We start from the raw sequence: 26224 nt of genomic DNA, 5'->3' as shown, positions 1-26224 counted from the left end.
CGTGTGCGTATACGAGCGTGTGTGTCTGCACATCGTTTCATGAAGAACGATCAAATGACAAGATGAGCTGTGATCAATGAGCTGTCGACAGAACACTTCTGACCTAGTGGAAAGCGAGTCCCCCGACGGTCCCGGCCCGTTTCAGGCCACCGGGGCAGGGGCGCCGCCGCACAAAGAGTGCTCTGTCTCTGTCAGGAGTCCCTCGAGGACCGCTGCACGGGCCCCGCTCACCTCCACAACACCAGGCTACTAACAGCACTTCATCTGTCTGTCCTCACCCAGAAAAGTCATGATAATATTATTAGGTAACCATCAAGCTCTAATATACCGATAATTATCTCTAATTATTCCACAGCGAGTTTAATTCTCTTAAATGTAGTTATATAACGTCCAAAGTCATTAATAGCAGTATAAAATTGGCTACAGATTGATGTAATATTGTACAACTGTACCAATGCAGGAATTATGATTTCCTCAATTTCAAGAATCTGTTGAAGCCAAATTTAATATTAAAATAATTTTCAGTTTCAGGTACTTAAATTTAGATGTACCAGTCCTCATAAAATAAACATAGCCTACTGTAAACAATACCTACGCTGTTCAGGTCTAATGAAATGTGCAAAAGTTACTTGACTACTGAATGACTGCATTTAAGAGTAAAGATAACAACAATTTCTGTGACACTACTGAATTTCTTAAGAAAAAAAAAGAAACTGGGAACTAGCCAGCACTTTTTTTGAAGGGGAAAGTAGTTATTGTTTACATTTACAGTATGGTGTGCATGTTTATAATTCAAGTACAGACCTATCACGGCCTTCATATTTCAAAACACTGTTTTTATGAGCTCTCACCAAGTCATGTAAACCAGTTGGACCCAATCATTTAAATGCTTCACATAAATTCCACTAGTCTTTTTATTTTTATTAGCCACTGGGTGTTGTGAAAGTTAAATCAACGTCTAATTCAATCAGACATCACCCAGAATGATTCATTATACTTTTACTGACTTTTTAAGGTAGTAAAGGTTTCCCCGTATCTTGTACCAGAAAATTTAAGGGTAAATAAAATGTCACATGCAATTTGAGACTTCAGACTTGTGAGGGAAAATTATTCTGCTGCTTTTCCAGACTCATGCAGTTTAATATTAACTTATGATAAAGTGTCTAAGTGTCCACTGACTTACTGTTTTTTTTGTAGCATTTTTTTAGTAGTTCAGGTTGGTGGTGGCGAGATATATGGCATTATTTTGTAAGACAACTTACTAACCACTCTGAGTTACTCAGCATTTTTGACTGAATGCTTCACTGTAATGCAGGCGACCTGAACCTTAAAGTTACCCGGTAGAGTTTATGACCACTAGTGGCGCTGGTGAGCATTGTTTTGACGTACGGGTCATTGTATTGTTTGTATTTTGTGCTTTACTAGCACACACGCATGAGAATGCATAGTAGTGCCACAAACTCAGGGGCAACATGAGGGTGGTGTTACTTTATATCAAGGGTTGGTTACCTTAAGAGGTAGCAGTAAGCTAACAAAGGCAGAGGGCTGCGAACAGTGCAGGTTTTGGAAAACCAAAATAGAAGTATCCACCTGAAAATAAGCATAGCATTTTAAAGAGGACCTATTCCTCTTTAAAATACACTGTCAATGCAAAACAGTTGTATTCATACCTCAGCCGTCAAGTCATATCAATGTTATAACTTCCCGCTGAGTTTGCAAGGGAGACTTGGCCAAGACAGTACAAAACCGGCCAACAGATAATACGCTGACTAAAATGAGCTAAGAATAGACACAAGTAATAAAGCAGATATTTACTGTGCCATAGAATATACAATAGTCTTGAAACCAGCCAGAGATATACAATTTCTCAATTTAAATTCCTTTTACAGACTACTGTATTTACTGGGGCAGAAAACACAAAGATCTTCTTTCCCATCTTAGACTACATTAGGGATAGATAGCAGAATATGTCTTGTGATATGAGATAATGATTCCAAGATGAACTCCAACATGCGCGGACATTGTGCTGATGCATTCATGTTAGTAACCAGGACTCTTCAGTACGTATAAGCACTGTTAGTCACGGTTCTTATGTTATTTAACTTTAAAGGTGAAGCAGTAGAGACTCATAAAGCCCCATTGTCAGAGCTGCAGAAAAGTTCTGGGATGTTTTTAAACTTCGCGGTGCCAAGTGAACAATTTGCTCAGACAGTTGTAAGTCATTCAATTAGGAGTTGGACCTGGTTTGATAATCCCTGCCCTCACTATACAGTCTGAATTGTTTCATGTTCGTCATTGAGGGGAAACTGAGGCGAACCCTCTTAACAGGGTCTTAAAGGCACAGTGTGAGGTAATGTTGGAAGTGATAGGTCCTCCCCTGGGGTTGATTAGGCTCAACCCTGTAACTTTCACTTAATGTGATATGACCCCTCAGAGCCTATGTCTCTGACAACACACACACACATACACACGCCCCAGCATTACTACCACACACAGACACATAGACACACACACACACGGTTCACACATTCCACCCTCAGCCCTCATACAACTGCTGTTTAGTTTAAAACGAGGCCGCCGGCAATTAACTGTGTTATGTCAAGCTCATTCTCTGGCTGTTGCTCGCTGGGTAAACTGTTCCAATTGGTCCCCAGCAGCTGACTCGGTAGAACAGTAAGTAGGTGTCTCTGTTATCACAGCATGGTTTTAAAAAGCCCACTGAGGATCACACAGTGCAGTGTAGGGTTTCGAGCTGGTTAGCCAACACGGAGCTATTAGCTTTTTGTTTTGCCTTGGCAACGTGTGTTGGTGAACTGTGAAGGAAAAATCCATCCTTGAGTTCTCACATCGTCCACATTTGGCCCGTTACGGTGTCAATGAGAATAACAATAGAGTGTGTCTGGAAATGCAAGGTGCATTGCCAGTAACCTTTTGGTGTGAATTTTCCCCTTTTAAAGTGAGTATGTGTGTGTGTAACTTTTTAAAGAAGTAATAAAAGAAATCTTGAAATGAAAACTTGTATTCAACAATAAAACCAGTAGCTTAAGGTGGCCAGTGTTAGCTATTAGCTAATGTCAGCAGCATTACCCAGTAATTATCACGTGTTGCCACAATGGCAGTTGTTTAGAAAAAGTTATGAAACAGGTCTGTTACTTTACCTCACTTGCCTAATTGACAATTATGGGATGAAAGAGTCATAAACTCAGCAAATGGACTTATTAATGTCAGTTAAAAAGCTATATCTAGCTAAAGTTTGCTAACATTAGCCACCATAAGCTGCTGGTTATACCAGACCAAGTAAGGCTGCATTCACACCAAATCAGGCGTTGTAGCGTTTAGCACAGGGTTGTGCGGCAGTGTGACGGTGTCACTTTATGGCCCATTAACACCAAGAGACACTGCACGACAATTGACATCTTTTTCCCTTATGGATGGGTTGTACAGCTCTGGATCGGCGGATACGTGATTGGCCGCCGCAGCGTGACATCAACAACATTGCTGTTGTTTTTGTCATGATACGCAAATATTACGTGGTGAAAAAGCAATGTAATTTTTTTCCAGAACAAGGATCGAGATATCGTACTGCAAGTAAAGGCATCAACCAACGGATTGAGTTGAGCCTATATTTAAGAATTATAAAAGTCCGAAGCAGGACGGCACACTTTATCACTCCTTTCAACCTTGTCAAAGGCAGCGCAGACTAGATCCACTCCTTCTGTTCTTACCTTTCACAATAAAAGCCCTAGACATATAATATTCACAGGCGAGTACTTCACATTTTTGTGTAATTTATTCATCACGCCCCCGGTGTGTAAAGGCCTTAAGGCTGTAGCACAAATCATCACTGGTGAACTAAACAACAGTGCGTTTCCATTTTTAAGAGGAAGAATGTGTTATCTCTTCTTTCAAAAGTACATTTACATGCACATTAGTGTCCCAGTTTTAATCTTATTTGGGATTTGACATGTACATGGAACATCATGAACCTGGTTAAACAGTACCCAGGTTTCTGATCATGTGTGTGCAGATGTGTCTTGATTCCTCAACATCTCAGCAAACTCTTTTCTCTACCAAGAGAAACCTGGATAAACCAGGTTAAGGCTATATCTAGGTTTCTGAAACCAGGATATGATGTTTACATGCGCAACACATAACTGAGATACTCCAAAAAGTCACATAGTCCAATAATGATGTTGTTAATTTACTGTTAATGGTTTTTCAGTTATTTAATGTCAGTCAGTGGCAGTTTATGCTTCTTCTTTTCAGGGAATGTGATATAGCAACAGTATTGGTGAAAAGCATGCTCTGGGCAGATTCATCCAACCAAAGTCCAACCTCCTTACTAATTTCAAGTTCTTGGTGACTCCCTCTAAGTCTGTCTGGTTTCAGGATAATCAGGTCTGCCAGTGAGCGGATTCTTTCCATGAAGGAGCTGAGCTGACATCCCCACAGACACTAACTTGTGGAGAGGAACATCCATATTTTCTTCTCATTTGGTTGTGTTCCCGTTCATGTAATAGGTCACCACAATAACAAACCAGCTATTTACGGTAAAAGCCTAATTTATCCGCCAGATATTAATCTCCAACTGTTGTCTTGTAAATTCACCGCAATGACAGGCAGACCTTTTAAATAAACACTGATGGTGACCAGAGCGAGGGAGGGCCATCGCTCTGGACGAGTGATGATCCCCTCCGCTATCTCTACGCGCTCGGAGGCCTAAACAGTTTATTTCGTGTTTGCAGTCACTTCCTAGGGGTTGTTAAGCTGATGTACAGTTTGACAGAAACGGAGGGAAACCAGATCATCGGAGGAAGATTGTTTTGACCTGATAAGTAGAAATGGGTACATTAGGGAGAAAAATGGAGCAAAACACTAAAACTGTGGGATTAGTCTTGTATTCGGTTTACTCAGACAGATGCCACATGCTGAGAAACATCTTTTGAGTGAGAATGTGGGCCCACCAACATTATCAGTTTGTGGCTATAAGGAGCTACATAGTTGTTCATTAATAATATACTGTACCAAGAAAACACAAAACTGAGGATTGTCTTGTTAAGCATATTGGTGTCCTTATTCATTAGAATATAAGTTAACAAAGAAACCTTACCACAAGGTTCATTTAGTGGACGTTCTGGGTCTTTTGCTTCATATCGTCTGATCTTAAAATTTTCCCAGTTGTTATGGGATTGTAGATTATTTTTTCTGAGCACTTAAACCTCAAAGTGCAGAAAGAAAATGGAAATTTGAACATCTACGAATCTATGACAAATGGCCAGGGACTAAATCTGCAGCTGCTACACATCAAATCACACTTCATTTAATATTGACTCTTCAACTGACAGTTCAAATACTTCAACTGATGTTTCAGCTGCTGTCACTGCTTACATAACAACTGACAATTATTTACACTGCACACACTTAAACTATCTCCGGCTCAACTTTAACTGAAATCAACTAAATTAACTGAAACTGAAAGGCCGTCATCGTTTACACTACAATAGAGATTTCCACTAGGGTTAGGCGATTAGAAGAATATAAAGGCTATTGGCGATTGGCTGAGTACATCACTGGTTGTTTTATTTTGGGCGATGTTTGTCATTTTATTTTGCTAATTTAAAGGTCCGCCTCCGAAGAATGAGAGCTACTCAGCCACTGCTCAGCGAGCATAGAGAGAGAAAGCGTGGGAAAACAGCGTGCCGATTCGTCATATTTTCACATCTAACCGCAAAATAAGGGTTTATTTCAACTGAACCAGAGTTGGTGATTGTTGGAAAGACTAACAAAGATGTTTTTGGTGGGTTTTCTTTTGTTTCTGTCGTGTTTGAATGAAGTGTGTTTTAAGTCTCGAGGGAGACTTGAAAGATGTAACCAACCCATTTTGGGAAAGTATGTATTATGTTCAAAATCAATAAATGTGTGATAGAAAAAAAAGTAGGTTTTAAGATGCTCTGCCTCTAGAACGGGGGGGGGGGGAGGGAGGTTCGCGCCGCACCGCGCCGCACACACACACACCTGCGCAAATATATAGGCAATCGCCGGTTGTTGGTCTGACGATGGCCGCTTCGAAAACTTTAACATAATATTAACAGTAATAACTTGTCTTCAGAGTTTGCATCATAAACAAAATTACATTTTCCTCCGCTGTTTTTTTTAAATTTTATTTTCCCCCTTGGCCTAATTCTCAATTTCCCCTCCCCTTGATGCACATACCCACAGGCAGGATTCACTACACCTTTTTAACTTACAGTAACGTGCCTTCCTCAGCTCCTGAGCTCACCATGTTAATGTTGGCTAATCTGACTGTGACACATGATTGATAACCTTTCCCAAGTGTGCAGGATCCAAAGGATTAGCAGTGTTTACTTCTAGTAGCATGCTGGGTACCTCCGCTGTTAATGACTGGAATTAATAACCTGCTGACGCCTATGAGACAGCTCTGTTTATGTACGGGCCGAGACATGACAGTCTGCCTTGGACACTGAGTAGTTGTAAAAGTGTCTGCCCTTGCCCAGAAAGGTTTGTGTTTATATGTCACTTATGACGATATGATGATGGTAATATTCGTTTTAGTCTAAAATTATTCTTTTTTTTGTTGCTGTGGATTGGCCTTTAACTTTTTTGGGTCATATGACTTACTGAGATATTAATAATACAGGATTAGTGCACTGTTTACATTTCTTGCTCGCTATGTATCTGTCTCTCTCTTTCTCTGCTTCTGGCTTTATCCTCCCTCCCACACACACACACACACACACACTCACACACACACACACACACACACACACACACACACACACTAAGGGGCATGAGAACGGGGTAAATCCTTGACAACTTCAATGAAACCTCACACAAAGAGTAAAACTCGGGGGGACTAGAGAAATGCAACACCGTACAGTAGCCTGACCTCCTCCAGCTACCATAGACACGCATGCACCAGATACCGGGCGTGGCCGCCTTTCTGCACAAAGCCAGAAATAAAGAGCGAAGCTATTGCTTTCAGCAGCAAGACCCCCAGGTGACCTTCCTCGTCGACCCCAGCATGACCCCATAGTGAGGAAGGAGAGAAGCACGGCGCCCGGTATCACTGCACAGGAGTCGAATGCACATCACAATAGCTAAAAAGGAAGGCGCTGTCATTGTGTCGTCTCAGTAAATCAGTGTGGAAGTGACAGTCCCAGTTCCCGGGCCTGCGTGCCCACCTTAAAGGCCCGACACACTCATAAGTCAAACTGTTTTCTCCCTCTATGCTCTCACTGTGAGTGTAGCCTGAAGACTTCGGTCATCCACGTATTGTTTCTTAAGCATTTCTCCACAGCTGGGCTGGTTTGTCTGTTTCGGGTCAAATAGAGGTTCATGGCTTCGGGGTTCAACTGTACTAGGCTGACACCGAGGAATGTGTCACATCAAGCTTTAGTACCAGCTGGGAACGGACGCTCGGGGCCACTGAATTGATCAATTCCACTCGCAAATGACTCCCTTCATAAATTAAAATATAAAACTAGCAGCTGCGTTTGAAAGCAACATAACAATTGAATTATGCTTTGTTTTCATGTGCCTATTCTTTTACACTAGGCAGATCCCCCTCCATCTTAACGCGAGTGTAAACAGTTATCTTTTCTGTTTACGTCCAGATACGTGACGGTTAACCCTGCCAGAGTGCTGTATAACCACCTTATAAATCTACCTATCTTTTGTACGTTTTCTCACGTGTCACGCTGTGTTTCGTCCACAGTCGACCTGGAGCACATGAGGACAGTGAAGGCTGATAAACACCAGCGTTTCTGCCAAGAGAACAGCCTCATCAGTCAGTTTGTATCGGCCAAGACCGGGGACTCGGTAAGTGCCAGCCGATTCAATAAGTCACAATAAAAATGTGGAGTACTGAGTGACTTAAATAACACTTAACTTGTCCTGTTTTTTCTTGTTCTCTCTTTCTCCAGGTGTACCTTTGTTTCCAGAGAGTGGCAGCTGAGATTCTTGGTGTGAAGCTAAACAAAGCAGAAATAGAGCAGTCCCAGGTGAGCCATAATGGCATCAAGGTATTTCTCGCACTTGTCAGCTCTATGCAGCTGTCTCTTAAGCCACATTTTAAATGGCTTATTTGCTCATAACTAGAAACAAAAATGTGCACTTTTTTTCTCTGCTTTGCACTCAGCCACTGCTGAGAGATCACTGTTCTTAAATGCAGTGCTTGAAGTGGAAAAAAATAAGTGCCAGTACTCTCTTATTCACATGTTGCTGTGTGTATCGGCCGGTATCAGCAATCTGTTGCGACTTATTCCTATTTATTCATTATTTCTTTAAGCATGTTATACTGTGTCAGTCAAAATCAGCTGCGGTTTTATAGCTATTATTATTGTATCTTCTATAGTAGGCCTACAAGATTCCAATAATATTCCAACTGGAACATTATAGGTCTCAGGTGGTGTGTTAATAGTGTTTTCCTGTGTTATTTGTAGTCTATAGTAGGGTGTCACTCAGGTTTTAGGAGCAGTATCCCAGTCAGGATGCTCCTACATATTATACAGAGACAAACTGAATTTCAACAGTGATTAAAAGATACTAGGAAATATTGGGCTTGGGTGTCCTCCCCCAAGAAAATTGTAAGGTTTTTGATTTAAAACTATGCAATTTTACACCATTTTGGACCATAATTATTACTAGTTAAATGATTGATTTATTATTTACACATATCACAGCCTTCAGAAAACTCTTAAATAATGTTTCATTAATTATATTTGTTCACAAATAAAAAAAAGTTATGACGAACAGTTCACTATAATTATTTTACAAAAAGAACGTGAACATTGTGTTGATAAATTACAGCACCCTCGTTCTCCTCCCCCTCTCCCCCATGCTGTGTTTTGGCTCGTCCAGATGCTCTCCACATAGTTTTTAATGTTCATACGGTTTATGAGGTGCTGCGCAAATACGCTGCATCTGCGCTGTTAGGAAACGCCATCATGAATCTCCCAGAGAACCTGATATGGAGATGGCAGAAAAGAGCAGCGGCAGCTTGTGAGAAGTGCCGGTGCCGAAGGAAAAGTCACGGTAGTGCCGGTAATGCGTACCTGTGACTACTGGCCCACTTCGAGCACTGCCTTAATGTGTAATCGGTTGGTAAAAGAGTGAAAGTAGCTGGTGATATTTCCGGGTTCCTCTCTCCTAGCATTATGTGTAATGTCATGCCTGAACTTAAGGGAGGTCATAGTGAGTGTGTTAGGTCAGTGGAGGTCGCCACACACTGTAAAGGACCTTTTGTTGCGTAAACATGAGTTTGCTACGTCTGCCTCCGGTGATGAGCTACCTGCCACTGACACTGGCCATCTGTAAATAGACCCACATTGACCACATTAACGCGTGAAGTCGGAGGTTAAAGGTAGGCTGTCGTAGGGGTGAGGGGGTCAGGATTGGCTGTCTGATTTATTTGGTTTATCTCCCACCGTTTTGGGGCTGAAACAGCGTCTCAGCTTGCCAGCCAGGCCGAGGTACCCAATGGTGGCAGCTGTAGGATTTACAAGGTCACCTCCCACAGAAGCATTAATCCTGGGTCTGATATGACCGGCTGGAGCCACACTGGCTGGGTAGTGGTTGATGAGCCTGGGGGCTACAGAGAGGTCAGGACCCCCAGAGAAGGGAGAGCATGTAAGGGAAGGACCGGCCAAATTCTCAAGCCTCTCTCCCATCACCAACACGGCTGCTGACTAACTGAGAATGACCATCGGCTAATGGAGCTGTCCATCTACTTTCTGCTTCCTCCCCTCCCTTGATAGCTCTGTCAATAAAGCAAAGTGCTTTAATCCAGCTAATCAAGCAGGGCGAGTGGCCGGACCCAATGTGATCCTCATGGAAAAAGGCTAGTTGACAGAACACACAAAACCTGACAGTGTGAAGTGTTTTTTTCTAAGATCCAAATTTATATATGTAAACTTCTGATGCATGGCCATAGCTCATAGCAGAATAAGGAAGAAAAAATACTTTTTTGTGTTTCAGCTAAAGTGTCTAAAGGAGTCTAAAATACATATGACATCAAGACTGAGTGTATAATACCTACATATTTGTAAAACAGCCAGCAGTATTTAATTTTCAGGAATGTGTGAGAGACTTAATTGCTTTCTTATCCTCATCAATATATTTTTGTCAACAGTAGTAGTTCTACAAAAAAAATCATAAAAGTCAAAAAGTCATAAAAAAAGTTAAATAGTTTCCAGAAATCTTTAACATAAGGACACCAGGTCATTACAGCAATGTTGCAAAACTGTGAGGTTATGCTGAATTCTGGTTTTACCACATTTTGAACTCCTTCAATACGTACTGAATGTCTGCTGGTTTGGGGTCAACCAAGTATTACATTATCGTTTAATCTAACTATTATTTTATCAATCAATTAGTCGCTTGGCCTGTAAAATGTCAGATAATAGTAAAAAATTATATAAAACAGAGAAAAGCAGCAAAATCCTCATATTTAGGAAGCTGGAACCCGGGAATATTTGGCATTCTTAAAATATTTGCAGACCAAATTTCTGTTTATTGACTAATAGATGAATTGATTAATTGTTTTAGTTCCAGTTTTTATAGTTTCTAGAGCTACAACAATTAATTGATTAGTAGTCAACTATTAAATGAATCGCCACCTATTTTGATAATCAATTAATCAGTTTGAGTCATTTTTTAAGAAAAAAGGCAAAATTCTCTGATTCTAGCTTCTTAAATACTTTACTCCTCTATGACAGTAAACTGAATCTCGTTGAGTTGTGGATTTTTTCTGACAATTTCACACACTAATCGATTAATTGACAATGAAAATAATCGTTAGTTGCAGCCCTACTATTTTCCTTATCCCTAATCCTTAAAAAGACAGTATAATACAGTGTCGGAGATGACAGTGAGTTAGTGTGGTGGATATAGGGTTGAGGCTCAGAGCAGGTCATGGCTCTGGGTCTAGCCGTGGGGCCAGCGAAGCCTCATTATCAGCTGTCAGCCTCCGAGAGCTGAACACGAGGGTCACAACCCCTGACAGTATTATATCTGCCTGGCAGCCCTCTCCGTCATGGTCCTCTGTCTGTTGGATCAGATAGCGAGGCCACGGATCACTCACCGACTCTGACACCGGGCTTCGGCAGCTCGTTAATCAGACAGCCAACCAGGGCCTGCTATTCAGCCATGTGGTCTGTTCGGGACCACGGAGTCCAGCAGCCAGTTGCACCATTAAGATCACATGTAAGTTCATTGAACTTGAAGCTTATGTTTTCCTAAAATTCAACAGCTGCCACTTATAGCTTCAAAATGCTCCATTAGGTGTAAATATTTCCATAAAATAGTTCGAGACATCACACATTGGTCAGAAAGATGGGATGGAGTGGTTGGAGGACCCAGAGGAACAAATACAGCTCGGTTTATGTTGGCAATATAAAATTAAATCACCGTACCAATGAGAAATTACTGATGACTTGCATTTTCCACACTGTTTATGATCAGGGGTTTACATCAGGCATAACTTCACTTTTATTTAATTTTTCTTCATGGCTTGTCATAGGAAAGCTACATACTATCAAATGTGAACAATTTACGGTAGTGCAAAAATCGTCAGAAAATCAAACTCTAACAATTTTGACAAATCTAATAATCTTTTAAAATATATATCAAGCAAAAATACCAATTTTCTGGTTTCTGCTTGCAAAATCTTAAATTCTTTATGTAATAAACTGATTATCTATCTTAGTTCTGGACTGTTGCTTGGACGTCACATTGGGCTCTGGGAAATTAATCATGATTTTCCTTGAATTTATCGACTAAATTATTAATTTAGAAGAAAAAAATCAACAGATTAAACAATAATGAAAATAATTGTTAATTACAGCCCTGCTTTTAGTTTTTCCTTTTTTTGCCTGAGTTAAATGTGAGATTTTTAGGGTCAAAGTTTAAATTAAAGTCAGTTATTCTGGCTTAAAGATGGATTTTTTTTCACAATTTACACTCGTTACGTTCCAAATCTCATACTTTTTCTTTTTACTTTTATTACATACTGCAGCTGCCCTTACAAAGTGCGTACTGTTGTATTCAGTATGCATACAATTGGGACATACTACTTCACTGTTTTTTGTCTGTTTCTTACATTTCTTGTTAATTTCTCTCACTCCATGACCCTCTCCTCTTCCTCTCCTATCATTGTCCTCACCCTACATGGCTTTTGTCTCCATTCTTCTCACTCTTATCATCCTCTCCCATGTCTTGGTCCTTGTTCTCTATCTTTATTTTGTCCTTTTGCTTTCCTCCATCTCTCCACTGCTCAGAGGATTGTGAAGGCTGAGCTGGTGGCCTACCCACAGGATGAAGGCCCAATTAGACAAGAGAACAACCAGCAGAGCAAAATATGTTCTGTTCAATAGTTGGAAGTATGTCACAGTTACCCAGATATATTTCAGTAGATCTGTGTTAGACTTTAGAAACAGAGAACAGTTGCTTTGTAGTTGTAGTAAATACCACAGTCATGGTGGATGTATTTGGTACCTTTGTTTTAGATTAGAGCTCTAGAAAAAAGCAGAGAAACCCATCAGAGTAATAGAACCTAACCACACCTCCTCTGTTGTTATGTTGTGTTATCATAGAGTTGACAGTATTTTGCTAAACTGTTTTAGGAATGTAAGTTTTAGGAAAGACTGTTTCCAGTCTTTGTGCTAAGCTAAGCTAACTGGATGTAGCTTCATATTTACTGTACAGACATGAGAGCGGTATCGATCTTCTCGCTCAACTCTTGGCAAGAAAGTTTTCCCAAGAAAGTGTATTTCCCAAGAGGTTTATTCCTGAACTACTCTACATATTACATAGTTTTTAGATTGCAGTGTGTTAAAGGAATACTTCACCCACAAAATGATCATTTGTATATTGATTACTCACCCTGTATTACCTTGAATGCTTGAAGAAAACTTTGTTTTCCTTGCATGCCTCCACGGCAAAAAAATAATACAAAAACTATATCAAAAGTTACATCCGTTAAACTTTCACACAGTTTGTGCATTATAATCCAAGTCTCATTTAACAGTTGTATCTTCAGTACTTCCCAAACACATGCATTTTCGCTAAAACCTTAATATTATAACGCTTCCGTATAAACAGTCTCACACTCACGGGTAGGTAATAGGTAATATAGTAAGGTTTTAGCGAAGATGCATGTGTTTGGAAGTACTGAGCATACGACTGGAAAATGAGACTTGGATTATACTGCATAAATTGTGTGAGACTTTGTTAACGGATGTTTTGATATAGTTTTGCTGTTTTTGAACATGGCCCCAATTTACTTTGATTCATTAAGGATTTACTCTGTTATTTGATTCCCCTTTCACTGTGGAGGCATGCAAGAAAAACAAAGTTTTCTTCGCGAATTCAAGATAACACGGGGTGAGTAATTGATATAAAAAATGTTCATTTTGTGGGTGAAGAATTCCTTTAAGTTTTATTTCACTGTAACTTTTTTAATTCATCCGTCTTTGCATCTTTTCAGCGTGTGGTGAAGGCAGACATCGTGAACTACAGTCAGGACACCGTGGCCAGGACGGTCAACCCCCCTCGCAGCTCCATGTGTGTGGTGCAGTGACCCCTCTCCAACACTTCAAGATGTAAAATTGCCTTCAGTCAGTATTCGTCTTTCAGGATGTGTGGGGTGACTGGATGAAATGTGTTCAGAGTGTGTCCTCTGTATTCCTGTGTGTCAGTGGTACGGGTGAGATGAAGAACAGACTGTGTGGTTTCGAGTCCTTGGCCTGTAGTTCGGATATTTAGCAGGAATGATTTCTTGGGTGGTTTACCAAAAAGGAAACGGGACCTCCGTTTTTTTCAAGTTTACACGCAGCTATAATTTTATTCCTATGATTCACCTTAAATAAATATTAAAACAAGAATCTTTAAGCGATTACCTGTTTGTGTTAGTGTGACGCTGGTTGATTAAAGGAGAAAATAATCACTACGGTAAATGAAAATATTTTTATATACAAGTATACCATTGCTATTAGAGAGATTTGTTTTAATAATTAGATACGCTGCAGTATATTTCTAAAGATAACACTATCAACACTTCTCCAATCCGCCTCCGTCCCTACGACTGCAAAGTGGATTTGTTGTAAGGGTTAAACAGGGAGGTGAAACCAAATGCTCTTTCATGTCTGTGGTGCTTCTCCAACTCTGTCTCCCACAAAATTACGTTCCCATACAACTAAACTGCATAACCAAAATACGCTTTGGGGAAACGTATTTTCTCCCTGATTACGGTCGCAGTTTTAAACAGTCTACAACACACGATTAACGTTGTAAATGGGAACAAAGCAAAAGGAAAATACAACAAAACTACTTAGTTAGGTTTAGTAAAAAACATCATGGTTTGGCTTAAAATTACTTAAAAACAAAACAAAAACGCAAGAAATGACCACGTTTCACACAGGACACAAACACCGGTCTCCTGGGGCGAAGTAGTGGCCTTTCTCGCTTGTTATACCCGTTATTATTCAATAATCTTATTATTAGGGCTGTCAAAGTTAACGCTATAATAAAGTGTTAACGCATATTCGCTTTAACGCCACTAATTTCTTTAACGCATTAACGCAACTTTTAGCTTGTAGCAGGTTCAAACCTAAGGAATCCATTGGTGCCAACCCATGTCACACTAGCTTGTTGCCAAGGAAACTTACGCTAAATTTTGGCGAGGAGAAACTGTCATGGCCATTTTCGAAGGGGTCCTTTGACATCTGACCTCAAGATATGTGAATGAAAATGGGTTCTATGGGTACCCACGAGTCTCCCCTTTACAGACATGCACACTTGATGATAATCACATGCAGTTTGGGGCAAGTCATAGTCAAGTTTTGTGTTGTTAATTGATTTCCAATAATAAATATATACATACATTTGCATAAAGAAAGGATATTTGTCAACTCCCATGTTGATAAGAGTATTAAATACTCGACAAATCTTCATTTAAGGTACATTTTGAACAAATAAAAAATGTGTGATTAATTTGCGATTAACTATGGACAATCATGTGATTAATCACGATTAAATATTTTAATTGATTGACAGCCCTAGTTATTATTCAATAAGGTTTTTTTTTTCAACGTATTTGGCATTCACGGTTGCTCGATATACTACGTCACCTGCTCTGAGAGTCGCCCGTTGTACTACGTCACTTGCTGCGGCCGTCCGCAGACTTACAAAGCTATTTGTGATATGTAAAAGACTGATGTAATCCACGACAAAATACATTTCCGTCCAAACGTAATTGAGAATGCATTTTAGTTGTATGGGAATGTAAGTTTTAGGAGACAGGGCTGGCTTCTTAGTTGAACTAGTTGAACAGAAGGGAAATACACGTTCATAAAATGCCGTAGTGAACTGAAAGGATCTCTGTTTTCAATTTGCCAATTAGGGGCTTGCACTAGCAGTGCTGTGACGTGAACTGTGTACTGTTATTTTACATAGAAATATTTAAATTTTACAATCTTAAAATCAATATTTACATTTTATATTCTTTATTCTTCAGATTATATCCAAATAATTAAATAGTATCTCCGTTCTTTAGATGTTTCTTGTAGAGTCTATGTTGCATTTTTGATAATTTAGCTTTACATTTTCACACTGTGTGACATTCCCGGGTTCGTCCTGTTAGAGGGCAGTTCAGATGCTGCGTTGGTAAAGTGTTGATGACGGTACAGAAGGTGAATATGACTCAGGAATGAGTGTCAAGCTGAGCGTGAGCTGAGCTGAAATGTACGACATTTTATTAGAGGTCTCTACATATAGCCTTATTCAACTGTCCGTTATAGAACAGAAGTTTGCATTGAAGAATGGCTATGACGCATGAAATGCTTCATAGGATATTCATTTTAATAGCCTGTTTGACAGTATGTGTTAGAGACAACTGAGATATTGTACGTTTAACCAGTTTTGTCAAAGTAGTTTCTACATGCTAGTACTGTACATGTTGGCATGATTTAATGTGTTATATCCGCCATATGTGTAAAATATGTATTTGTACAATAAAAGCTCCATTTCAAAGCTGCTTTCATTGATTAGAAATGATCAGAACACATCCTGTAAATTCTGATCATGTAAACAAACTGTACGCTTTAAGAAAATTAAGAATGTACGGATTAAAGTGAATGTTTAGTTGATGTTAAGCAGCGACACAGATTTGTGTTTCTAAATAAAAATGCTATATGGAAAACGAGACATGTTGTGCAGTGCATCTGTGAATACATGCGTTGTTTGTGATTTTTTTTTGGGAGATATTCATTTCTATAAATTACAGAGTATCTTAAGGTCTTAAAGGGATAGTTTGGGTGTGTTAAAGTGGGGTTGTATGAGGTATTTATCCATGGTCAGTGTATTACCTACAGTAGATGACGGTCGGCACGCCCCCACTTTGGAGAAACCGACAGGAATAACCATATGGAAGCAAAGCAATGTACTGCTGTGTGACTTAAGTAAATCTAAACTAACTTTTTTAAGTCACACAATAACACAAACAAACTAACCGATTGAGGAAGCAGTAGACCAGCAACTCCCGTGTTCTATGAGGCAAAAAAGCTGTTTTTGTCAATGGAGTCTGGTAGCTTAGACGAGAGCATAGATTCGGCTTCAGTTCCCCATCAGAAAGAGCTGTCTGACAGCATGGTAAAGCAATGAAAATATTCTAAATATAGCGTACACTTAAACTGATATTGTATTTTTTAGATGGGCCTTTTTTTAGGTGTCTAAATATGTTTTTCTGCCGGCCCCGTCCACAGCAGTACATTGCTCTGGTTCTGTGCAATAACTCCTATCTGCTTCTCCAAACTGGGGCCGTGCCAACCGTCATCTACTGTAGATAATACACTGAGTATGGATAAATACCTCATACAACCCCACTTCAAAACACCCAAACTATCCCTTTAAAGTTCAGTTCAGTTTCTTCAACAATGCCTTAGAAGGTATTAAAAAGTCTTACATATATTTTTTTTTCCTGCTGTTGGCAGTAATGTTAGTTATAAAATGTTTCTGTATCCGATTGCGGGCTGTCGGGGGACATTATAAACCTATTAACTAAAGGTAAGATTTTTGCTGCAGTTGATTATGTGCGCATAACGCTGTTCAATCCTTTTTTGTGGAGTTTAAGTCACCATCAGACCAAACAAAATCACTCCTGCTAGCTACAGAAACTAGGAACCTCAACGTCTCAAAATGGGCGAATTTCCATTTTAGCAAAAACGTAAATAAACGTAAATAAATTAAGAATTTTCAATCCATTCTTTGTCTGCTGCTTATATGGGTCCAGATCTCGTTAATCAAATTAATTATATCACCAGGGAATTATTGTTGTATACTACTGGGAAGTAGTGAAACACGTGTGATACTATAATAAATAATTCTGGGCCATATCTTCCCCACTGCTTTCCCATCAGACTTTCATACTTTGGCCAGTATAACTGTAAAACATGTTTTAAATGGCACTCTATGTTGTATTAAACTTTTATTTGGTGCAGAAGCCCTGAATTAGCAGACAGTGTTAGTTTGAGTAGTATAGTTTTACCAGAATACGAGCTCTATGAATGTGTATGGGCCTTCTCATTACTCAGTCTTTGTCAGCTTTTTACCACATTCTTCGAGTCTTGGTTTCATTGCAATTTTTCACTCCGTGTTGCAAACACAACCCTACAGGAACAAGCCCCGGAGGTGCTTCATATGAGCGGCAGGTGATGGGAACCGGACTATAGCTGATGAGGGCATTGCAGATTAAGGATCCATGTGTTGAAATTTAAGCATAAGGACTGAAACATGACCACCCCAGAGATCCCCCTCTATAGAGACCAACCTAAGTCTCTGGTAGCTAATGAGCCACCTGGTCTTTGTTCAGTAAATCTTCACTGAAACAGCCCCTAAATCCACTCTGGACAGATGATACAAACGGCTTTATAAATGCTTGTAAGCTGTATTAATTAATCACTTAAATAGTCCGGCCTTTTGTTGCCGTCACACAACTGTAAGAGTATTCTTTTTTTGCCGAGTCAATGTCACTGAAACCGCCGGTGTATTTAGAAGGATTAAGTGCATTTGAAACCACAGAGACAAACAAAACAAAACAAAGCCTGCATCTTTACGGGAATATCTTGCATTTGACCCGTCTTCCAGGTGTTGCTAAATGTCTGTCTGTTGCAGAGCTCCGACAAACAACACTGAAACTTAAAGAAGATTGAGGCAGCCCAGCTGGGGTCATTCCAGCACACGTGCATTGTTTCGCTTGAGTGGACGTCTTAGGAATTGTCTCTGCTGAATTTTTGTCAAGAGCTGTCACCGACGCTGACAGGCGAGACTTGCCCTTGGCTTTCCTGCTGTTTAGACAGGTGCTTTTGCAAAGAAAACAACTGCAGCCCGTTTCCAGCTTAGACGCTCATCACGCTGACGTCCCTCTAAAGACGGAAGGAAAGAATATCACGGCGTGGATAATGCCTGGGAAGGGTGAGGCTTTTTGACAGATTGGCAAAAGTCAAGGGCGATTTGCGTCAAAATGAATTTGTCTACCTGCTTCCTCAGTGTGAGTCGGTTTGTGTGTTAGTCGGTTTTGGTGTTTGCTCACTCTCCATTTGGGTACACATACCAGCGAAGATGCAGGAGTAAACAGACAAACTGTATTTGTTCATATTTCGTTAACCACACTGACACATTAAATTTGACTTTGTAGTCTCAGAATAAGTTTCGGTCCGCCATGAAACCAAAACACTTCTCCCCTCTGAAGGTCTTCTCTGAGCTGTATTTACTTGAATCCAGCGGGCACACGTCCTGCTTTTTTGTCTTCCCTCTTCCTCCCCGTCTGTGTTTCTCATTGCTGAACGTCAGTGATGACAGTCTCAAGAAACCACACACGACAGGCTGGTAAGAGGGCCCATAGTTGTGGGTTGAGCTTTTTTTTGTGCGGGCAGAACGGGGCCAACACCCTCGTGATTACCCACTCACCCTCTTCCGTTTTCCACCTGTGCAGAGTGCCAGACCCACAGCGTTGTGGGAGTAGGCAGGACTGAGTCAACCCCTCTGATGAGCTCCAGTCCCCCCCGGTCCCCACACTGGCTCCTATTCTCTAGCCAGCCAGCGGCAGGAGGAGTAACAGGCAAGGCGAGGCAGGGCCTGCGCTGGGCCAGAGCTGGCATCCAGTGATTCAGAGCCCTGAGGTGAGCCAGCAGTGCTTCATTCCCAGGGTACTTTAGAGGATTGCTCTCCTCTGTTGTCTGTGGGTGTCCCTAAGTGTGTGTGCTGGTAGATTGCGATCTGAGAACATGTCTCGTTTGCTTGTGTGGACAGACGGGACTGTCCTGGTAGGTGCCGTGCGTCTGCTCCGAGCTAAATGATTTATTTTAGGGGCAAGGATGTGGGCATTCAGAGGGGTCATATTTATAGTCCGCCGGTCTGGTGAGAAGACCTGCCAGTAAAAGCACAGATTCTGAAAGAGAGGCACGGGGACAGAAAACTGAAAAGTCTTTCTCTCTTCAGAGGGCACGGATGAATGCTATTTTCAGTGGGCTGTAATGAATAGCACTTAAAACTGAAAAGCTCTTGTATCGGATTTTAGATGTAGAGGGGAGGGAGGAAATCAGAGAGTAATAACAAAGCAGGAGCCTCTTTAAAGGACATGTGATCTTCTTTCAATGTAACAAAAACATCAGGCGCTGCTCTTGCTGTTGAGATAACAAATTATAATCTTCCATTAAAAAATAGCAGATTGATTACCCTTGATCCCCAGGTAAAGGAATAGTCCACTGAAACCTGAGCTGTGTCCAAAATACTATGCACTACATACTCAACATGTGTACTATCGTTCAGCATACTTTTGTGTGAATAAACAGTAGTATTTTTTCGGACGCACTGAGCAGTAATTTATGTCGTTACTTCCTGCGAGCGTCCTTGCTGGTAGTGGCTAGAAGCGAACCAGCAAACTGGGGAAAGTCTCGCGAGAAGGTTAAGGTTAAGCATTGATCTTGAATAGTTAATATTAGGAGAGGTTGTCAGGCAGACATCAAATATGATTTCGCAATTTGCGGGCTCATGAAGTCTGAACTCATTTTAAATATGTATTACACCTAGCAAAGTGGAATCTTCCACTTAAACTGAAGCATTATTGATATTACAGAGCTCTCCGTCAACATCTGTTATGAACATTGTCGTCACTACCGCATTTTGGGATTTTTATGCTGGCGTAGTGTCCAGCGTTTGCATATTGTAATATTTCAGCAGAAATAGTATGCAATTTGCGTACTATTTGATTTATACTAAGTTTTCAGACATAAGTTCGTCGCACGCTGAATTCACAACAGCTACAATCGATTCTGCCAGTGACCCAAAGTCAAGGCAAAAAAAAAAGAGTCAAAACATTAAACAGTGTCATAGAAACATACGTTCAGTATGATCCAAACAGTCGTTGGTTGACTATCAATACATATGGCGGCAATAGTGAAATGTGAAGTACTGTAGTTAGAATCAGAGTCAGTTTTATTTGCCTAGTACACACATACAAGGAATTTGACTCCAGCTTTTATGCCTCTCTCTTAATGTACTTACACTGAAATAGAAAAAGGAAAAAAGAGCTAGGGACAACAAAGCTGGAGAAAAGCTGAGGAATAGACAGGACTGTTACGTACACAAGTGGTGAAATAAATATCTATAAATAATATATAAATATATATAAAGCACCTATGACCAACGATGAAAGTTTGACATTTAGTTTGGAATAGAGCTCAAATTATGAGTCGATCAATCAAAAATTAGAAACATTCTGTAGTTCCAGCTTATGAAATGTGAGTATTATATGCTTTTCTTTGTCAGATGTGATAGGAAATAGAATATCTTTGTGTTTTGAACTGATAAAACAAAACAAATAGAAGAAGCTAACTTTCACATTTTCTGATATTTCATAGATAAAACAATTACTAAAGAAAATAATTGTCACATTGATTAATAATGAAAATAATCATTAGTTGCAGCCGTAGCTTGGAATATACTGAACAACAGCGGCGAAGTTATTCTCAGGTGTGATTTAATAAGTTTGTAGGGACGTTTAGACAAATTTTGCAATTCAACTGCTGCATGTTTACTACATCTGCTGTCCTCTGTGCAGGAGTCAACCTTTTCAGAGCTATTTTCAAGGTGCAGGAGGGTACAGGAGTGTTTGATGCTCAAATGACAGGTTTTTGGTGAGGTCACTTATTTTCTATTTTTGTGGCTCGTTCTCTGAAATGTCTCCTTATGTGAAGATAAAACCCAATTTTAAACCTTCTACAACCTGAGCTCAGTCTTATATCCGATAGCGTGGGACTGACCGACATGCTATGTTGAGTACAAAACGTAATGAAAAGTCAGAGGCTGTCTCACTCCTAAGAAGCAGATGATGAATGAACTCTGATAATTGAGACCTCCTCTGACTTGCAGGCCTGTATAGATCATGTGTTTGATAAAGGATCTGCTCTGCTAGAAGACACAATGATATCATCATGTAAAAATGACAGTAATGATCCAACACTTACCCTCTTCTCAGCACCCGAATGCATCCTGTGCCATCCTTCAACAAAGAGACGGTGACTGGGTGGGACCAGAGTTGGGTGTCACTACTTTATCGTGCCTGTTGGAAGATAAATATACATAAAAGAGTTAATAAGACGGTGAAAATATAAGCAGGGAGGCAGATTACAAGGCCATTACTCAACTCCGCTCCTCTCTGTCTCTTTTGCTTTGTGATTCCTCCCTCATTGTTCCCCAAAATACTTTGGATACACAACCTGATACGAGAGCCATTCAGATTTTTAAGTGCTATTCATTACAGCCCACTGAAAATAGCATTTATCCAAAGATGACACTTTGAGGCTTTTCAAAAGACTACTTAGGAGATGCTGCAGCACTTTGAGACACTGAAAAGTGTGAATATAGATGTAGACGTTCCACTACGGCATTTTTTGAGGTGGGGGAAGTACGGCTCTGGGATTAACTAAGTGCCTCTGTGGAGAAAGAAATGGTCATGGCCAAAATGAATTGAGCATTATTGCTAATTACAGAGGGCATATCCCATCTGGATTTGTGGAAGTATGCTAATACCATGTTGATCTGTACCTCAAATTATGTCCCATTTAACATGCGACAGAGTGGAACTTTCACTCCATGTTTGACTGGAAAATTCATTCAGTGTGGAGCCTCAAAAATGAGTCAGGCCTCAGTGGCCTCTGAGGAGAAACAGTGTGTGAAGATGGCATGTCATACAGTACAAGTCCATGTTTATTGATATCCATGAGTGACTGCCTCAGGTGTTCATTTCTCTCCAGAGACGACCGCTCAAAAAGAGAAACTGTTGAAATGTGTTAAAATATATGTGGTTTCTCTATCCTGTCTCTTTCCAAAGAACAAAAGGCTCAGAAATATGAATTTTTCCACCAGGTGTCTTTGGAAATAGCGTGCTTCATGATGTGTACAGAGGGCACATATCATCAGTGAACCTCCACAATGTCAACTTTTCAGGAATCAAGAAAAACGACTTATTTTTAGCTTGTCGGCGACTCATTGCTCATGTTATCCGAAGGGAATAGAAATGGTTTCAACGAACGAAAATCACCAAAAGCTGAAGGGGGTGAGATTTCTGCTCAATATTTGATGGATGAATCAAATATTTGTAAGTTATTTTTGGCAAAGTATAATTTAGCAGATTACACGCTGGACACGACCACTGAGCTTGTGAACTGTCACGAACATAGATGATCGATAAGGTGCCAGGGATCACCTTCCACTCGACAGCACCCACAATGAGCATTTACGTATATAATCATGGCTTGACGAATGAAAGTTAAAGTTGATAATTAACCATTAACCGACATTAAGAATTTTTACCGGTGTAATGCTATCAGTTAAACGGTTAAAAGAAATATTAAAAATTAAATAAAAAACTGAGAAAGCTCAGAGGAACTGTTTGTCACTTAAAGGAGAAAAGCTGGTCCACCTTAACAGCCCACCTTAAGAGAGTCTGAGCCGTTGCAAGACACAGGAGCTTAGCATGGGTCTTGAGGAGTTGTAGCATTTATTCACCGACAAATAAACTGTACACACTGTCTGCTACAGCTAGGTTCACAGCTGTAACGCCACCGACAACCCCACACTCACCGCTGCGATACACACACGGTCTGTTGGACACTCGCTAACGTTACGCCGCGCTGACAGAATATATGTGTGTGTGACAACGGCGAGCACGAAACCACCAGCAACACTACAGCTGTGAATGCAGCACAAACAGACACACGGTCTGTCGGAAACTTGCTAACGTTACACCAGGCAGACACACAGCTGACCACAAAGATGGAGACTTTTATTGGGAAACTGACTGCACGTGTCTACGACAATACACACAGTAGCGCGGCTGCTACAGTAACTCTCCCGTTCTGGTGAACTGGGGACTGAGTTGTCTGTTTTGTTCATACACTGCAGCTGGTGATAAATGATGGATTTAGCCTGTTTGTGCATCAGCTTATCATTGCAGCTGGGCGACTTGTTAGGCACTACAACCACAGCACCGCTGCATTCAGCGCACTAATCTTGTCGGTTAACGGTTAATAATCGGTTAACGAGGGTCGGCTATCGGTTAGAATTTTTTTTTCTAAATTAGCATCCCTAGTCCCGCCAGAATGTTTAGCATGTTTGATTTTTTTTTTTGCCTTCCGCGACTTTGACCAATGGGAACACGGAGTGATCTGCCGTGCAGGCGTGCACAACTGTAAACAATGGCGAAGCGAGAGAGGAATAATGTTGGTGCTGTGAGGTGCAATTGTGAGATGGAGGAAAGATTTGTGGAACTATGGCAACAACACCCCAGCCTCTTTGATGTTTCCTTGAGGGGCAACCACGATAGAGTGAAAAAAGAAAAAAGCTGGCGAGAAACAGCAGAGGCACTTCAGCAACCTGGTGAGTAGGCTACTGCCATTAGCATCGAGCTTCCTTCCCGATGACGACCAACGATGAGGACTGACGTGTAGTCTCTCATGTGTCTCAGGCACTACAAGAATTTATGACTCTCAATCGCCTAATCTGACATAGTGACCATTGTAGCAGACAAAAAAATTGCATACTCTGAACCAGTTATTGTGCGTCTGCACCTCCACTACCTCAGTGGAGCCGTACCACTCAAATGAATGAAGGGGCCTGCGTTTTTTTCCACGCAGTCTGAACTGCATCTCTTCAGAGCTGCATCCCTGCAGCTGGTAGGAATTCCATATCTTGCTGAAGGGCACCTCAGCAGGGTGGATTTTGGCTGTCAAGGGGAATTGAGCCCAGGCCCTCTGGCTGAAGGACCGTGACACCAATCACAACACCACCCTGCTGGTCCAGCCAACAACAATATATAGTCAAATGTGGGACTGGCACGATACAGGGCAGCACCGAAATGTTTAAATCAAGGGATTTTTCTTGAAATGTTTGAAAGAAATGTGCTGAGACAGTGCCTGGGTCATTTCTTAGTGGTAATAGACAATGTTCTCTCACTGGATTGCCAGTAACAAAAATTGTATGCTGGAAAAAGTATTGAGAAGCACGAAAGCATTGATATAATTTGAGGTGACGTTAGAATTCCTTTCTCTGTCCAACACAATGTGGGCAGTGTGGAAAACCTGGATGGTGTGATTTTTTTCAGAGTATCCATCACGGCGTCACAAACCCTGCAGGTCTCACTTATAGTACGCAGCACTCTTAATCAAAACCAGCCCGTTCTGGGGGCTCGAAGGTCATCAGCCATGGAGAGGAAATTATTGATGGAAATAAAGGTGCCGGACTGCCCCAAAGCTTCACCCGGCATGCTGGATGTGGAGTTTCTACGAACAAGGCAGAGTTGTTCATATCTGATTTAAGGGCTGCTTTTGTCATGACTTACGCCAAAGATGGGCTCATGCTTTTATTGGCTGTTTAGCCTGTTTCCATTTCTTGACCCGCATTGAAAGTCCACTAAAAGTTAATAAGTCTTTAATGTTTTCTTACTTTGAAAATTGCCTATGGACAGAGTGGAGCCTGTGATTTACTGACTTCAACCGCTTGAGCTGCACATCAAGAGCATTTTTTTCTGTCCCATATTATAACATATGAAATCACTTACAAGTAGCTACTAATTCACAGTGGTCTGTCAAACCGTTTTAATCGAGACACGGAGTCATTACAGAATGTGATGACATTGCGTGTGTGCGAGGCATGGCAGGACGCCATAATTTGGAGAGAGAAGTGCCGCAGAGGAAAGCGTCACGAAAAAAAAAGAAAAAGAAAGGGACCCGTGAGGGTCAAGTTCCCGTGTGCAGGCTGTTGTGTGAAGTGTCTGGTGATTGCCAGGCTGTTCGGAGGACGCTGCTGGACAGGGAGGTGAGAGGCAGGTTAATTACTATACTGAGAGGGAAGGGTGAGATGCTTTACAGAGCCCTTTGTGGCCTGTGGTCTTGGGTTTCCAGCACACAGTGGTTTGAGCAAAGGATGCTGGCGAGGATGGCAAAGGGCGACGCTGTACGGGCCAGGTCCTAAAGTCGCCACATCGATCATTGATGGCGAGAAATGACAGCCCCGTGTGAAAAACATTTTCAGTCATACTGTTACACCTTGTATGTGCACACTAGGGCTGGGAGGATATATCTCTCCTGATCCAATACTATCACGATACTTGGGTGTTGATTTGATATGTATTGCGATTTTTAGGTATTGTAATTTGATATTACGATTTATTGGGATTTTTGTTAACTTTTTAACACTAGACCACGGGAGAATGGAAAAGTTGAATCATCAATCAAAATATCTAAATGAATACAGTAAAAATGTTTGATAATACGATAACGTTTCCTGTCCATGACAGAGTTAGCATGCAGCTTTAGCCGTGATGTCTAGCTCTGCTTTTCCTGTCAATCTGTGAAACCCAAAGTGTTTCCATACTTTACTGGATGTGTAGTGTTTACCACATTGGATTTAAAATGTGGGGGCACAGGTCATATCCACGTCGACCCTCCGCGATTTTCTGCTTTCTCATTACAGCTTGCTGCGGATACGGAACAGATATTATGTCACGTTACTCTGACTACAACAATAAAAGGAGTAACTTTCTATATAGCAGCTTTAACATAACGTTTCAAGAATAGATAGAAGATGAAGTACTACAGAGACCTGGTGAAAAAGCTCGTCTGTCTGGCTACTTGACGACTACAGTAGGTGA

At 40.8% G+C, this 26224-nt stretch overlaps 1 protein-coding gene and 1 long non-coding RNA gene across 9 annotated transcripts in view; one reads left to right on the top strand and one right to left on the bottom strand.

Moving 5' to 3' along the window:
* rab28 (RAB28, member RAS oncogene family) overlaps positions 1-13901 on the top strand; it is a 34095-nt gene extending 20194 nt beyond the window's left edge. The window contains exons 5-8 of one of the 2 annotated variants that reach the window (XM_037781081.1): positions 7736-7839; positions 7944-8021; positions 12297-12398; positions 13505-13901. In XM_037781081.1, coding sequence (XP_037637009.1) covers positions 7736-7839; positions 7944-8021; positions 12297-12392 — 278 coding nt within the window. In that variant the 3' untranslated portion in view covers positions 12393-12398; positions 13505-13901. The remainder of the gene's footprint in view (positions 1-7735; positions 7840-7943; positions 8022-12296; positions 12399-13504) is intronic. The other variant, XM_037781082.1, reaches the window with a different exon arrangement.
* LOC119494876 overlaps positions 1-26224 on the bottom strand; it is a 241928-nt gene that overhangs the window by 62934 nt on the left and 152770 nt on the right. For 6 of the 7 annotated variants that reach the window (XR_005208314.1, XR_005208313.1, XR_005208316.1 and 3 more), the window contains exon 3: positions 21540-21634. This is a non-coding gene — a long non-coding RNA (uncharacterized LOC119494876). Of the gene's footprint in view, positions 1-12181; positions 12323-21539; positions 21635-26224 lie in introns of all 7 variants that reach the window. The other variant, XR_005208318.1, reaches the window with a different exon arrangement.

The sequence above is a fragment of the Sebastes umbrosus genome, chromosome 9, assembly GCF_015220745.1.
Source record: "Sebastes umbrosus isolate fSebUmb1 chromosome 9, fSebUmb1.pri, whole genome shotgun sequence".
Taxonomy (NCBI): domain Eukaryota; kingdom Metazoa; phylum Chordata; class Actinopteri; order Perciformes; family Sebastidae; genus Sebastes; species Sebastes umbrosus.
Note: the sequence above shows the minus strand (reverse complement) of the source record. Positions and strands in the feature narration are given on the sequence as shown.